Source organism: Bombina bombina, chromosome 2 (assembly GCF_027579735.1).
Source record: "Bombina bombina isolate aBomBom1 chromosome 2, aBomBom1.pri, whole genome shotgun sequence".
NCBI classification, from domain to species: domain Eukaryota; kingdom Metazoa; phylum Chordata; class Amphibia; order Anura; family Bombinatoridae; genus Bombina; species Bombina bombina.
Genome location: NC_069500.1, coordinates 1,066,768,467 through 1,066,782,620, shown reverse-complemented (window position 1 = coordinate 1,066,782,620; position 14,154 = coordinate 1,066,768,467). Strand labels below are relative to the sequence as shown.

Sequence of the window (14,154 nt, the reverse complement as noted above, 5' to 3'; positions counted from 1 at the left end):
AATATACTTTTTACCTCTGTGATTACCTTGTATCTAAGCCTCTGCAGACTACCCCCTTATTTCAGTTCTTTTGACAGACTTTTATTGCATGCCCTATGTAAATCATGAAATTATAATTTTGACTAGACTGTCCCTTTAAGACGCATTGGGAAAGAGCTCAGGTTAACTGTTATGACACAAAAAGTTGCACAAAACACATAAATACAATTGAAAGTAACAATACAATCATAATAACACTGTCTAATACAAATTATTAAAAAAATATTGCATAAAGTTATAAGGCCTCAGGTGTTAGAAAAAAAAAGACTGCAAAGTGCTTTGACATAGATACACATATACATGTATAAATATGTATATATGTTTGTGTGTGTGTGTGTACACACATTTATGCATTTATATGTGTTATATACATATATATATATATATATATACATATATATATATATATATATGTATGTGTGTATATATATATGTGTGTGTGTGTGTGTATGTGTGTATATATGTGTGTGTGTGTATGTGTGTATATATGTGTGTGTGTGTGTATGTGTGTATATATATATATGTGTGTATGTGTGTATATATATATATGTGTGTGTGTGTGTGTATGTGTGTATGTATATATATATATATATATATATATATGTATATGTGTATATGTATGTATATATATATATGTATGTGTATATGTATGTATATATATATATGTATATATATGTATGTATATGTATATATATGTATATATATGTATGTGTATATATATATATATAAATGTATATATATGTATGTGTATATATATATATATATATATATATATATATGTGTATATATATATGTATATATATGTATGTATATGTATGTATATGTATGTATATATATATGTGTATATATGTGTATATATGTGTATGTATATGTATGTATATGTATGTATATATATGTATATATATGTATATATATGTATGTATATATATGTATGTATATGTATGTATATATATGTATATATATGTATATATATATATATGTATGTATATGTATATATATGTATATATATGTATATATATATATATATATACTGTGTATGTGTTTTTGTGTGTGTGTATATATATATATATATATATATATATATATATATATATATATATATATATATATATATATATATATATATATATATATATATATATATATATATGTATGTATGTGTGTGTGCGCGCATTGGACCTTTGCAGTCAAGTAGCTTTAAAACATTAAAGATCATATTTATGCAATATTCATATTTAATAAAGTGTTTATGTATTTATTGTAAATCTTTCACATTCAATTGTTCTTCACATAGGGGAATATGTTCTAAGTATTTTTAAATAGAAATTTCTATATGTAGCTGTGTATATTTATATATATATATATATATATATATATATATATTTTTTATTTTCTTATTTTTTTTAACAATTAAACGTGTGTGTGTTTTATGAATTAAAAGAATATATTCTTGTGAAGAACATTGGAATGTGAAATATTAATATTTCATTTCGGGTTGGCACACATGGTTGAAATCGATTTGGGTTTGCGCGCGAGTAGGGTTAGGTGTTTTTGCCCCCACTTTTCACACTTTATTGAAGTCTATGGGGGATACTTTAACACATTTTTTTGCACGCCTCGGTTTTGCACTTGTAAGAAAAATCGTGCTTTTAGCACAGTTAATGCACGAGCGGGAGTGATGAGTAGCACTCTACATGTAATCTAGCCCACAATAATAACAGAAGTACATTGGAAAGTTGTTTAAAAATGTATGAATCATTGTTTGAATCATGAAAGAAAAATGTTGGGTTTCATATCCCTTTATTAATTGTATTGCTGGAAAACGGGCGAAACAGCAGATATCTTATATAAAATCAAACCATTTTATTCAGATTATATGCATAAAAGGACATTCATTATTATTATTTATTATTATTTATTTATAAAGCGCCAACAGATTCCGTAGCGCTGTCCATGAGTAACAAAGGTAAAAAGGACAGTACAATATGAGACACCAGACAAAATGTAACAAACAAATACAGGGGGAATTGGGAGCCCTGTAGCTGTGGGAACTTACAATCTAAATGGGTAGGAGGGTGAGAAACAGGAGGTGGGGACTGCAAAGGTGGGAATGATGTTAGTGTGGAGTTAGATGAGGGCAGCTATTAGTCAAGTGGAATTCATTAGTTACTGATTTGGTGATAGGCTTCCCTGAACAAGAAGGTCTTTAGGGTGCGTTTAAAGGAGGAGAGGTTGGGGGAAAGTCTGACAGCTCGAGGAAGTGCGTTCCAGAGGGTTGGTGCCACACAAGAGAAGTCCTGTAGTCTAGCATGAGAAGAGGTGATGGCAGAAGAGGCAAGGAGTAGATTGTTGTTGGATCTTAGGGGACGGGCTGGAGTATATTTGTTGATGAGTGAGAAAAGGTATGGGGGGGCTGCATTGGTACATAAAAACACTAAGAACAAGTTAGCATTTAGCGTACATTTTTAAGTCACCATTATGACTGAATTAAATAAGAATGAAGCACAAAAATACTATTTGCACAAAGCAAAACTGCAAAATAATATATTAACCCCTTAATGACTGCGGCATACAATGTACGTCACCGGTCGTTAAGGGTTCTCTTGTTACTAATAACTATTATACCCTGCCTCATCCCTACTGGTCACTGGAAATAGCAGTGTCTCGCCACTTGCAGCGAGGCTGCTGTTTTTTTGTTTACACAATCCTCATAGAAAGAACAGCAACGTACCATAAGGGGTTAATGCACAAAGCAGCTGATGGTGCTTCCAGTAATGAATGTCAGATATGTTTTGCAACAAGAGTCTCCTCTTTATTGATTATCTTTCTAGTTAGCTATCTTAGTATTTATGCTAAATGATAATTGGATCCATTTCTTATTCGGTTCACTCACGTTTTATATATGTTCTGCTATGTGAGACCCCAGTAACAAGAATATGATTATCACACAGCTGCAGCACTACCTGCTTTATATGCTGAGTTTTTTTTATATTTTGTGATTTCACATATCCCTTTGTTCTTTGGAACCTTTGTTTTTATTTTATAGTTTGTAAACAAAATTGGTGTATTAGATCACAGATAAAATTATAGTATCAATATATATATTAAGATTAACTAGTGATATATGGTTTGTACTTATCTAAACTGCAATACATAATCTGTTATAGAGAAGCATAAAGGCAGCTGTTCATTTTGTCTGCAATATAATTTAGGTAAAAATCGGGGTCTAGTCCAGCGGAAACGCATGGTAACGGAGTTCCTGCACATTTTTGCAAATTGAACTAAATTCCCCCTGGACAGAGAAGAGAAACACTTCAGTAAACACTGCTGCTGCTGTTGGGAGGAGCTGAAACAGTCTGGTTAGAGGGATAGTGAGAACCTCTAATAATTGGCAGTAACACTTCCTACAATACATTAAAATGCAAGCCTGTCAGCGGTCCTGCTGTATTATCAGCCTGCACTGTGTGGAACACATGGTGCATACATTTTGTGGCTTGCTCTGGGGTTAATTAGCTCCCCTTAGCAGAAATAAGACTATTGCACCTTAAGTGGGTAAGACTCTGGGACAGAGGATGCCAATCAGGCCCAGAGGCAACCATTCAACCCTTTATTGGTTTTAATGTGCTTTTATTAACCAATGTAATACAGTGTGTGTGTTTATATAAAACAATACCAATTGTGAGGGGGGTGACGTTTTGGTGAGTTACCACACTTTTTTTTTTTTTTTTGTTGGACTTGACCCCTGGTAAAATTGCAGCAATACGGGTGAGCAGTGCAGCAAGAAGAATTACAGTATGAGCAGCGGAGGCAAAATATAAGCTTGAATACACAATATAACAACAATTCTAGACCATAAAGCTGCGCTTCTCAAAAATGAATCAAATATCGTAGTTGCAATCTATATTGACTTATATAATAACCTTGACAGAATATACTTATAGTATGTATATTGCCAAATAACAGATAAAAGTTCAATTGTACATGGGAATATGTAATAACTCTATATTGCTATTACATTCAATGCACTTATTCAGTGACAGTTCAAAATGCCTATATGAATGTTAAAAAGACCATGCAAAGTAAGAAAACATTGAGTACAGGGGTAACCATACTTCCCAGCTGTGGTGTGTCGAGTGGGTGCTGCTCCAGTGTGAGACACAGAGCTGTGTTCCTGATCTGGAAAGTGACTGTAAGACAAAAGAAAACACAGAGCGCACCCCATTCTAAGTGTAACACTGTTTTATTAGGACAAGCACACAAAACGTGTAAACACTTACAATGTGATAAAAAGTTAAAAGCACAGTCACCAAATCCGAGTCCGTCCTGTCGGATACTGAGGGTATGTTTCCCGTCACCTCGTCAGCTGCATCCTCTAGTGAGCTTCCAGAAAGCCGTAAGGGGACTTTGCCGTAACGAGGGATACTCTTTTTTTTTTTTTTTTTTTTTTTTTTTTTTTTTTTTTTTTTTTTTTAGCACCGTCTTTTCAGTGATCCGGAGTCGGTGCTTGTGCAGCCTCAACGCGTTTCTTCAGGCTACGACCTTTTAACACGCCCGGGTCAGGCACGCCTCCAAAGATAACGTTGTCATTGGTTTTAAATTCATCAATGACATGAAAACGAGGCTAGCAATCATGTGTACATCAGATCAGTCTTTTACATCAGGTGCGGTAAAATAGCTAATTTTCCCATCAAGATTACTGATTGGGATCTGACTTATGTGCTGTTCTGTTTACTTCATGAGACACTGCCTAATGGGAAAATTAGCTATTTTACCGCACCTGATGTAAAAGACTGATCTGATGTACACATGAATGCTAGCCTCATTTTCATGTCATTGATGAATTTACAACCAATGACAACCTTATCTTTGGAGACGCGCCTGACCCGGGCGTTTTAAAAGGGAACGCATCGATTTAGTTTCTATCTCCTCTTGAAAAAGTCAGATTGTAGCCTGAAGAAACGCATGAGGCTGCACAAGCACCGACTCCGGATCACTGAAAAGACGGTGCTGAAAAGAGTATCCCTCAATACGGCGAAGTCCCCTTACGGCTTTCCGGAAGCTCACTAGAGGATGCAGCTGACGAGGTGACGGGAAACATACCCTCAGTATCCGACAGGACGGACTCGGATTTGGTGACTGTGCTTTTAACTTTTTATCACATTGTAAGTGTGATTTACACGTTTTGTGTGCTTGTCCTAATGAAACGGTGTTACACTTAGAGTGGGGTGCACTCTGTGTTTTCTTTTGTCTTACAAGATATAAGCTTGGCAAAAGGGAAAGGTCGAGTGAATACACCAAGAGGCAATTTCAAGGTGTTCCCCAGAAATTGTAAAACCTTCCTCTATGGTAATAGTAATTTTGAGTGGTACCTGCTTTCTTTGCTCATTAATAAAACTTTTCCACTTGTGGAGGCTTTTCATACTTAAGTTGTCCTTACCAGCCAGTGAACAGCTGGTAGTGATGCACCAGTTTTGCACAAACCTGAATTTTCTTTTAGTTTTAATATTAAAGGGACATGAAAGTCAAAATTAAACTTTCATGGTTCAGATAGAGCTTACAATGACCTACTCTCATTTGTTACAGGATTCCTGCAAGTGCTGACTGAAAGACGCATCTGCTGGTCCCAAACAGTACTTTAACCATGTGTTTAAAATCTTTGCAGGAGTTAAAGGGTCTTGAAACCCAACATTTTTCTTTCCTGATTCAGATAGAGAATACAGTTTTAAACTACATTCACATTTACTTTTATTATTTAATTTGCTTCATTCTTCAAATATCTTTGTTGAAGAAATAGCAATGCAAATGGGTGAGCCAATCACACGAGGCATCTATGTGCAGCTACCAATCAGCAGCTACTGAGCCTATTTAGATATAATTTTAAACAAAGGATATGAAGAGTGAATCAAATAGATAATATAAGTAAACTGGAAAGTTGTTTAAAATTGCAGGCTCTTCTAAAGGCCGAAAGAAAAAAAAGTGTGTTTCATGTCCCTTTTAAACAGACTTTTTTGATAAAATAATATGATCTAACAAATAAGTGTCATTTTTTTCCCACTATAATGGTCCTTTAAACCCTTGCATCATATGGATGTAGGTACTACGCCTCAAAGTATTTTGCCCAGCGTACTGCGTTGACATAGCACCTACATCCAGCACAGAAGTGCATGTTGCAGACAAATTAGAAAATAAAAGTAAATTGGAAAGTTGTTTAAAATCACATGCTGCATCTGAATCATGAAATAAAAAAATTGAGTTTGGGGGGCATATCCAGGCAGCTGTCATGGTTGGCAGCATTTTTCATACTGGCGAAGATAGACTCTGATAAGCCATCGAATATCAGACTTCTACCACACCATCTAAGCTCTAAACCGGTCCGACTCAATGCCTAACAACTAATAGCACCGACTTGCTTCACTTTTTTGTAGAATATCACTGAGGAAATCGGGCTGAGGTCTAAGTTGGCCACATCTGTGTGGGCCTCAACTCAAGAGCTAAAATCGCTCTTACCAAAACCGCTTCCGCACCTATCTACTATGGCTTGGAAACAGGAGGAAGCATACCTAAACATTTATGCATACCTAAAAAGTTTGAAGTGGAGATGGATACTAAATATGATCACCGTTCCACTATGGTGAGATATATCACAGCCACACGTTCGATTAACAAATCAGGAGGATATGCCTTGTTGATGCACACTCAGCTAACTTACTGTGCCCCACGGGACACTATTCTCAATCAAATGGCTTCCTTAGCTGGGGAAGATGCGGCCGATGTAAAGTCACTTTCAGCTCAAGTGAAAACATCTACTGAGAGAGACCCTGCAGCTGAGATGGCTGAGACCGAATGCAACCGGAATGGTGCTGAACCACAAGCTATACTCCTTATAATCCCCAGTTCAAGTTTACAGTGATCTATATACACTCCTACTCTGGTTTCATCTGGTGACGAGATAGACAGGCTCTCTCAATACATTTTTAAGAGTTCTGGTAATGGAGCTACCCCTTACAGCTAACTCATTATGGTTCTCTTTGTTGTGGCTTTTTAGATTCGGCACAACAAACTTAGAATTTCAGCTCCCAAGTAGGAGAAAGGAGCTACGGAAGATAATTCTGCAGCATGAGGTCTGTCTGCTTCTCTGTATCATGGTGAAAGCTGGCATAGGGTAAAGCAGTGCGAAGGGGGCAGATAATATGGGACTGTAACGTACATGTATAGACTCCATCTGCCTACCTATCTGCAATGCCCTGTTTTGAATCGCTTAGTTGAGTTGACCTGAGCCCTGTGTACTTTAATGATAACAGTGTTTGACATGTGAGTCCTAGCTATATTGGTAGACACCTACACCTGATATGTTACGCACTTTTCTTTATACCCACTGTATCGCATTGAGTAATTGCTTCATAGACTGCTAATGTTCCTTCAATTCCATAAATTATGATTTGTAGAAAGGCCATGGTTTTGGCGTGAGGGCTTCCCTATATCTGCTGCCTCTCTACTCTGTAGTACAGCAAGACATAATTGCACCACTAATAGATTTAATTATGTTATTTATGCAAGTGTCTGATGCCTCTTTTTTTTTTTTCTTTTGTAAAAATTGATACCGCCCTAGCCCTTTAATTGCTATCTCAATCTTTAGTCAAAATAGAAAGGCAGAGTTAACTACCTCTACTTACACTATTAATAGGAATATACTTCAAACAATCACACACCTCTTATAAAAGGTTGACTTTCTCTGTACATTATCTCCTGTTCATAGGTACTTTTGTAATACTTAACACCTATTCTCTATTACATATATATAATTAGCTTATCTGAGTTCTTTAACATTTCTTATTATAATATTGTTACTTTATCAAGGTTAAAGAGTGACAGTTTATTTCACTAAATTTCCTCGAAGCGTGATTTTAATTTTCCTAGGTACATAAGTGACCCTTTGAAGGGTAAGAGGAATTAATAATGTCAAAACGAGGTTCCCATTTATTTTGTCAAGAGCAAATATTACTGAGCAAAATTTTTGTTGTCTTTGACAATATCTAGCTATTTGTGTTGGATGAATATGTTTATATATACTAGTGTCATGACAATTTAATGACTGTTGCACTATAAATTATATCTGTAACATGTCTACTTAATGTTGTATTCACTAACAACCTCAAAAGATTTAAAAATTTCCTTTTAACATATGAATCTAGATCACCAATTGTTAGAGGGTGAGACTGTCTGTGTTATTCTCTGTAACAACCTTTTGTTGGTGCTGAGTGGAAGTAGTGGTGCTGAGTGGAAGTAGTGGGAGGGAGGCAGATGGGCCGCCCAGTGGAGGAGGGGGTGGGATTCCCTGTACTACTTAAAAATGTTAGGCAGATGGAGGGGTGGGTACCTACACTACAGAAAATGATTTGAAGTGGGACCCTGCACTACAGAAAACATTTTTTTTTAAAAAATAAAAATAATGTACTACTGGCACAAGGTGGTGGACAGTGGGAGGCGGGAGGGGTAAGAGCTGTTGTGGGGGGTCAGGGAGGTGGGAGGTTGAGGAGGGATCCCTACACTACAGAAAAAATAAATATACATAAAAAGCTCTAAACTGCATTCTGACACTGTCTTCCAGTACCTGAGATGGTGGTGACCAGGGTGTGTGTGAGGGGGGGGACTGTTTGGGAGGGATCAAGAAAGGATCAGGGGGTGGTAGGTTTCAGGTGGGAGGGTATTCCCTACTCAGCAGCTAAAATTAACTTTAAAAACTAAATAATTAACCCCTTCACTTCCAGGAATTTTAAAAATGTGGTGCAAAGCCATGCATGTCTACTGTTTCTGAACAAACGGGACCCCAGAGAAGCTTTTACAACCTTTTGTATTATGATGGCGTTAGTTGCGAGTACATTTTGAGTACAAATGATGGCATGAAATATACCAAAATGGGCCTACATCAATACCTTGGGTTCTAAAGAAAAGTAATAATACTTTCTCATAGGGGCGCACAAGCTCTGTTTGAATAATGGGATAGTCAATGAAAAAAGGGAATTGGCTAATGTGGATAAATTGTGTATAATGTGTGAATCATTAAAACAATGATTGAGAATGTTATAAAGTGTTGTAGACAATCCCTGATTGTTACTAGTGGTGTATAGTAAAAATATAACAATGTATCAAATATCATCAAATAAGCATTATGTACAAAACCAGAAAAAAACAAGAGACTAAATGTGTCCCAGAGTCAATATTGTTATTATCTCGTTTTTGGCTAAGAGTCTGCTCCACTTGAGACCGCAGGGGAAGAAGTAAATCTGTGGATGAAACGAGAAGAGGGATGGGGCACCACATAGCGTAAACATGTTTGCAAAACTATATTTACTGGAAAGAGAAGCATCACACTCATGATTTGAGGTGGCACCAAAGGTAAATAGGCCTTAGAAAGGCAGGCTGACGCGCTCAGCGGTCAGCTCTCTGGGACCCCGTAATGATGGTTAAAACCTGGACTTCTGGTTTCTCCATGTGTATGGATTGCCGAAGTGGATCTCCTACATTGTCGCCGGCATTAGCTGTGAAGTAAAACATTTGTTTTTCTTCATTGTGGTGTGCTCTCACCCTTGTTTCCCTGACGTAGTGTTTTGGCTTTCACTTTTGTGCAGATCGGTCCCGTTTGCGGACACACATTGTGAGCGGTTTGCGGTTTCTGCAACTTTGGATCAAACTTAGGCTAATGCCGGCAACAATGTAGGAAATTCAATCCGGCTATCCATACACACAGAGAAACCAGACGTCTGGGTTTGAGCCGTCTCCACGTCTATTTCTGTTTAAACGGAGTGATAGCAAAAATGCTAACAATTATCCTGTGCTTTGGGCAAGTTTTTCTGTGAAATTCTCAGTAGCGAAGAGGTTAACAGACTTTACAGTTTACCTCTGTTGCTAAATTTACTTTGTTCTCTTAGTTTTTGTTTGTTGAAAGTTATATGTTCATACTCTCAGCAGCAGCAATGCACTACTAGGAGCTTGCTGCGATTGGTGACTGCACACATTTGTCTGTTGTCATTGGCTCACTATATGTTTTCAGCTTTTGCATTAATGCATTGCTGTTGTGGAGCTGATATAAACTATGTGCTTAACACCCTTTGCACATAAGAGCATTTTCTTTTTTGAAGATTTTTTTTAATTTAAATAGCTTTAGCTAAACATTTTAATGCAAATAAATGTAATTGCATCTCTTTTATAAAAAACGGTCCTTTGTAGAACACTCTACATGAATTAATAATCTACTAGAGCTTCTTCCTCAGTACTGCAGTACACAATGCAGTCTGTCATTGCTGGCTAGCCTGTGTGGGGTGTACTGTGATGGCAATACCTATAATAAAGAACTATTAATATATAGTAGGACTGATTGATAAAAAAATATATCATATTATATTTATTGTATTTCTTTAAAAACTTTAATCAACACATAGAGCCCCATTTATCAAGGGGTCTGAGCGTCATTGGCTGCTGGTATGACCAGTACCCGAGATTTAAGAAGCAGTGGTCATCAGACTGCTGCTACTTAAAGGACCAGTAAATACAGTAAATTTGCATAATCTACAAATGCATCATAAAAAAGACAATGCAGTAGCACTTAGTCTGAACTTAAAATGAGTAGTAGATTTTTTCTGACAAATTTCAGTTCTGTCTATTTCCTCTCCTCCTGTATCATGTGACAGCCATCAGCCAATCACAAATGCATATACATATTTTCTGGGAATTCTTGCACATGCTCAGTAGGAGCCAGTGTCTCAAAAAGTGTAAATATAAAAAGACTATGCACACTTTGTTAATGGAAATAAATTGGAAAGTTGTTTAAAATTGCATGCTCTGAGTAATTAAAGTTTTTAATTTTGTCTTTAGTGTTCCTTTAACCACTTCTTCACCTGTTATGTGGCATATGTTAAATTCCCCCAGACTTTTCTGACCAGGAGATTGACGGCCCTTGCTTGTGTGCGATTGGCTGTGAGCAACGGGTGGCATTGCACACTAGCCGTAGTGTGCAATGGTAAATGTGAGCAGCGTATTGCTGTCCGCTAGACGCGAGGCCAGGGGCAGACAGCGGAGAAGATGTTATGCCCCTGCCCCCCTTACTTTCTTAAAGGGACAGTTTAGTATAAATTAAACTTTCATTATTCAGATAGGACTTTTAATTTTAATCAACTTTCCAATTTACTTTTATCATCAAATTTGCTTTTTTTCTCTTGGTATTCTTAGTTTAAACTAAACCTAGGTAGGCTCATATGCGAATTTCTAAGCCTTTGAGGGCTGCCTCTTATCACATGCTTTTTAAATCTTTTCAACACAAAGAGACAGAAAGTACACGTGGGCCATATAGATAACACTGTGTTCAGGCACAGTGGTTATTTAATATTTAGCACAAAACAATGCTAAATTTAAGACAATAGATAATAAACAGTCACAGTCATGTGATCAGGGGGCTGGAAGAAGGTTCCTAGATACAAGGTAATCAGAGGTAAAAAGTATATTAATATAACTGTGTTGGTTATGCAAAACTGGGGAATGGGTAATAAAGGGATTAGCTGTCTTTTAAAACAATAACAATTCTATGGTAGACTGTCCCTTTAAATCTGGCCCATAGTAGGACGAAAAACATTAAGTGCAGTGAATGTAAATATTTATAAAGAACTTTAACCGATTTGCTATTTATTATATACTATTAAAACACTGCTCACTTCAGAAATCTTTCCTTTACTGATCGTTAAATCTTTTTTCTTTTTAGGTTTGGCTGGCTATTTACAGCTCTATTAGTATTAAAGTGAAGGTCAATTTAGATGAATTGGTGCCTGGTTTTTAATAAACCTATTAAAAAGAAGGGCACTTTAATTCATCAAAATTGACATTTCACTCGTTTTCTTAAAATACTTACCTGTTAATCTTCACAGCCGCTCCAGCGATTCCCCCGGCCATCGAAAGCCTTTTTATACGTCAGAAATGACGAATCCGGCTTCCTCCAATCACGGCTTCCAACCCCCCCTCCAGGGAGGGTTAATTGCAGGAAGCCGGATATGTCATTTTTGACCCGCGAAGAGGGCTTGCGACGGGCGGAGGAATCGCTGCAGCAGCTGTCAGGATTAAAAGTTAAGTATATGAAGAAAACAAGTGAAATGTCAATTTTGATGAATTAAAGTGCTTGTTTTTAATAGGATTATTAAAAACTGGGCACCGATTCATCTAAATTGACCTTCACTTTAAAGGTCTTTGACATTTTAATATAATTTGGTATTTCACGGTGTATTAGATAACTAGGATTAAACAGTCAGATTATTTTTGCTTGCTTCTCACCAAATGATTTTGTTTCAGGTTAATGATCAGTACGTGGATAGTCTTGCTAACAGTATAAAAGAAAGGTAAGCACTTTATGCTTGTAAATAACATTTTAGTGCGAGTTTTAAATAAATACAATTGTAACACTTTGCTGCTAAATTGGAATTCTAATAGTACACAGTGATTAATGTGTTCCTAACTGGTCACAGCAAGTGATGTACAGTAGATTAGTGTTTCTCAACTCCAGTCGTCCTACCCCTAACAGACCAGATAGGAGTTGAGAAACACTGTAGTAGACCAACACAGGAATTCTTTCAAAGGGTGTGTCCAATGACTGCAAAACAGTGCCTGATTATGCTAACAAAATAATGGTTTAAATCTTTTTAAAACATTTAGTTTTATGCAAATGTTTTGCAGTGCTTAATTGTTGATATATGTAATGCGTATATTTAAAAAAAAAAAAAAAAAAAAAAATACTTAAAGTGACCCTCTATTATAACATTATTTTTACTTTGAATGTGTTCCTAATGATTTAATATAACTGCTGAAGTGTATTAGGTTGTTTACAGATAGCTCATTTAACTTTTTATTTTGTCATTTGAAATGGCTGTTTTTTGCTGTTAAAACCACCACCTATACTGAAAATATGAATACTTTTTGTATTCTATAAAGAAAAGCTATGTAAACCAGAATCGGCATCGCCCCAGGTTGGTGGAAGAGACATCTGCTTTTGTGTATACACAGAGATAAGCTAAGGAGGCTTTTTGTGTAAATAGAAGATATAAGGATGTCTGCACTTTCTGCAAGCCCATTTAAAGGGACACTGAACCCACATTTTTTTATTTCGTGATTCTTATAGAGCATGCAATTTTAAGCAGCTTTCTAATTTACTCCTATTACCATTTTTTTTTGTTCTCTTGTTATCTTTATTTTCATCTAAGTAATTTTTTTGGTTCAGAACTTGTTTATTGGTCGGTTAAATCAATCCACCAATCAGCAAGAACAACCCAGGTTGTTCACCAAAATGGGCCGGCATCTAAACTTACATTTTTGCTTTTCAAATACAGATTCCAAGAGAATGAAGAAAAATTGATAATAGGAGTAAATTAGAAAGTTGCTTAAAATTGCATGCTCTATCTAAATCATGAAATAAAAAATTGGGGTTCAGTGTCCCTTTAAATGGGTTGTGTTCCCAATTGATCTTCAATGGTTTCTATATCTACAAATCTCTAGTGCTATCAATATATTTAGGCAAGGCAATGCATTCACCACATATACCACTTTAGAACGGCTCATATTGTCACCTAATAGGAAAAATAAAATAATCTCACAAATTTATTTAGCAATACAGGAAGCCAAGAATCAAACAAAGCTAAAATTACATGAAAGATGGGAACAAGACCTAGGGGAAATACACGAAAAGGAAGAATGGCAAAATATCTTTTGCAAGATTAGTAGAGGACTGGTAGGAGCGGTCCTTATAGAAAATGCACTTAAGACTTCATATAGATGGTACCTCACACCATTAAAGTCGTCACATTATACTCCCCAGAGAAACAGGCTATGCTACAGAGGCTGTGCAGAGATCGGATCTTATATTCACATGTGGTGGGAGTGCCCAAGAATAAAACCTACATGGGATAACCTTGCAAAGCTACTAGAGACCATACTGGGAGACACATGTAGGCTGACAGCATCTCAAGCTCTACTACACATCCCACAGGAATCTTTCAACACATCCACTAACACATTAATCAATATTCTCTGCACTGCCACAAGAACATGTATAGCTAGGTACTTGAAGGTGGGGGCTCCGAG

At 36.3% G+C, this 14,154-nt stretch overlaps 1 protein-coding gene across 1 annotated transcript in view; it reads left to right on the top strand.

Annotated features, from left to right (window-relative positions):
• Positions 1–14,154, top strand: part of MGAT4D (MGAT4 family member D) — a 559,080-nt gene that overhangs the window by 228,920 nt on the left and 316,006 nt on the right. Inside the window, exon 5 of the mRNA XM_053703693.1 lies at positions 12,373–12,419. Within this exon, the coding sequence (XP_053559668.1) occupies positions 12,373–12,419 (47 nt within the window). The remainder of the gene's footprint in view (positions 1–12,372; positions 12,420–14,154) is intronic.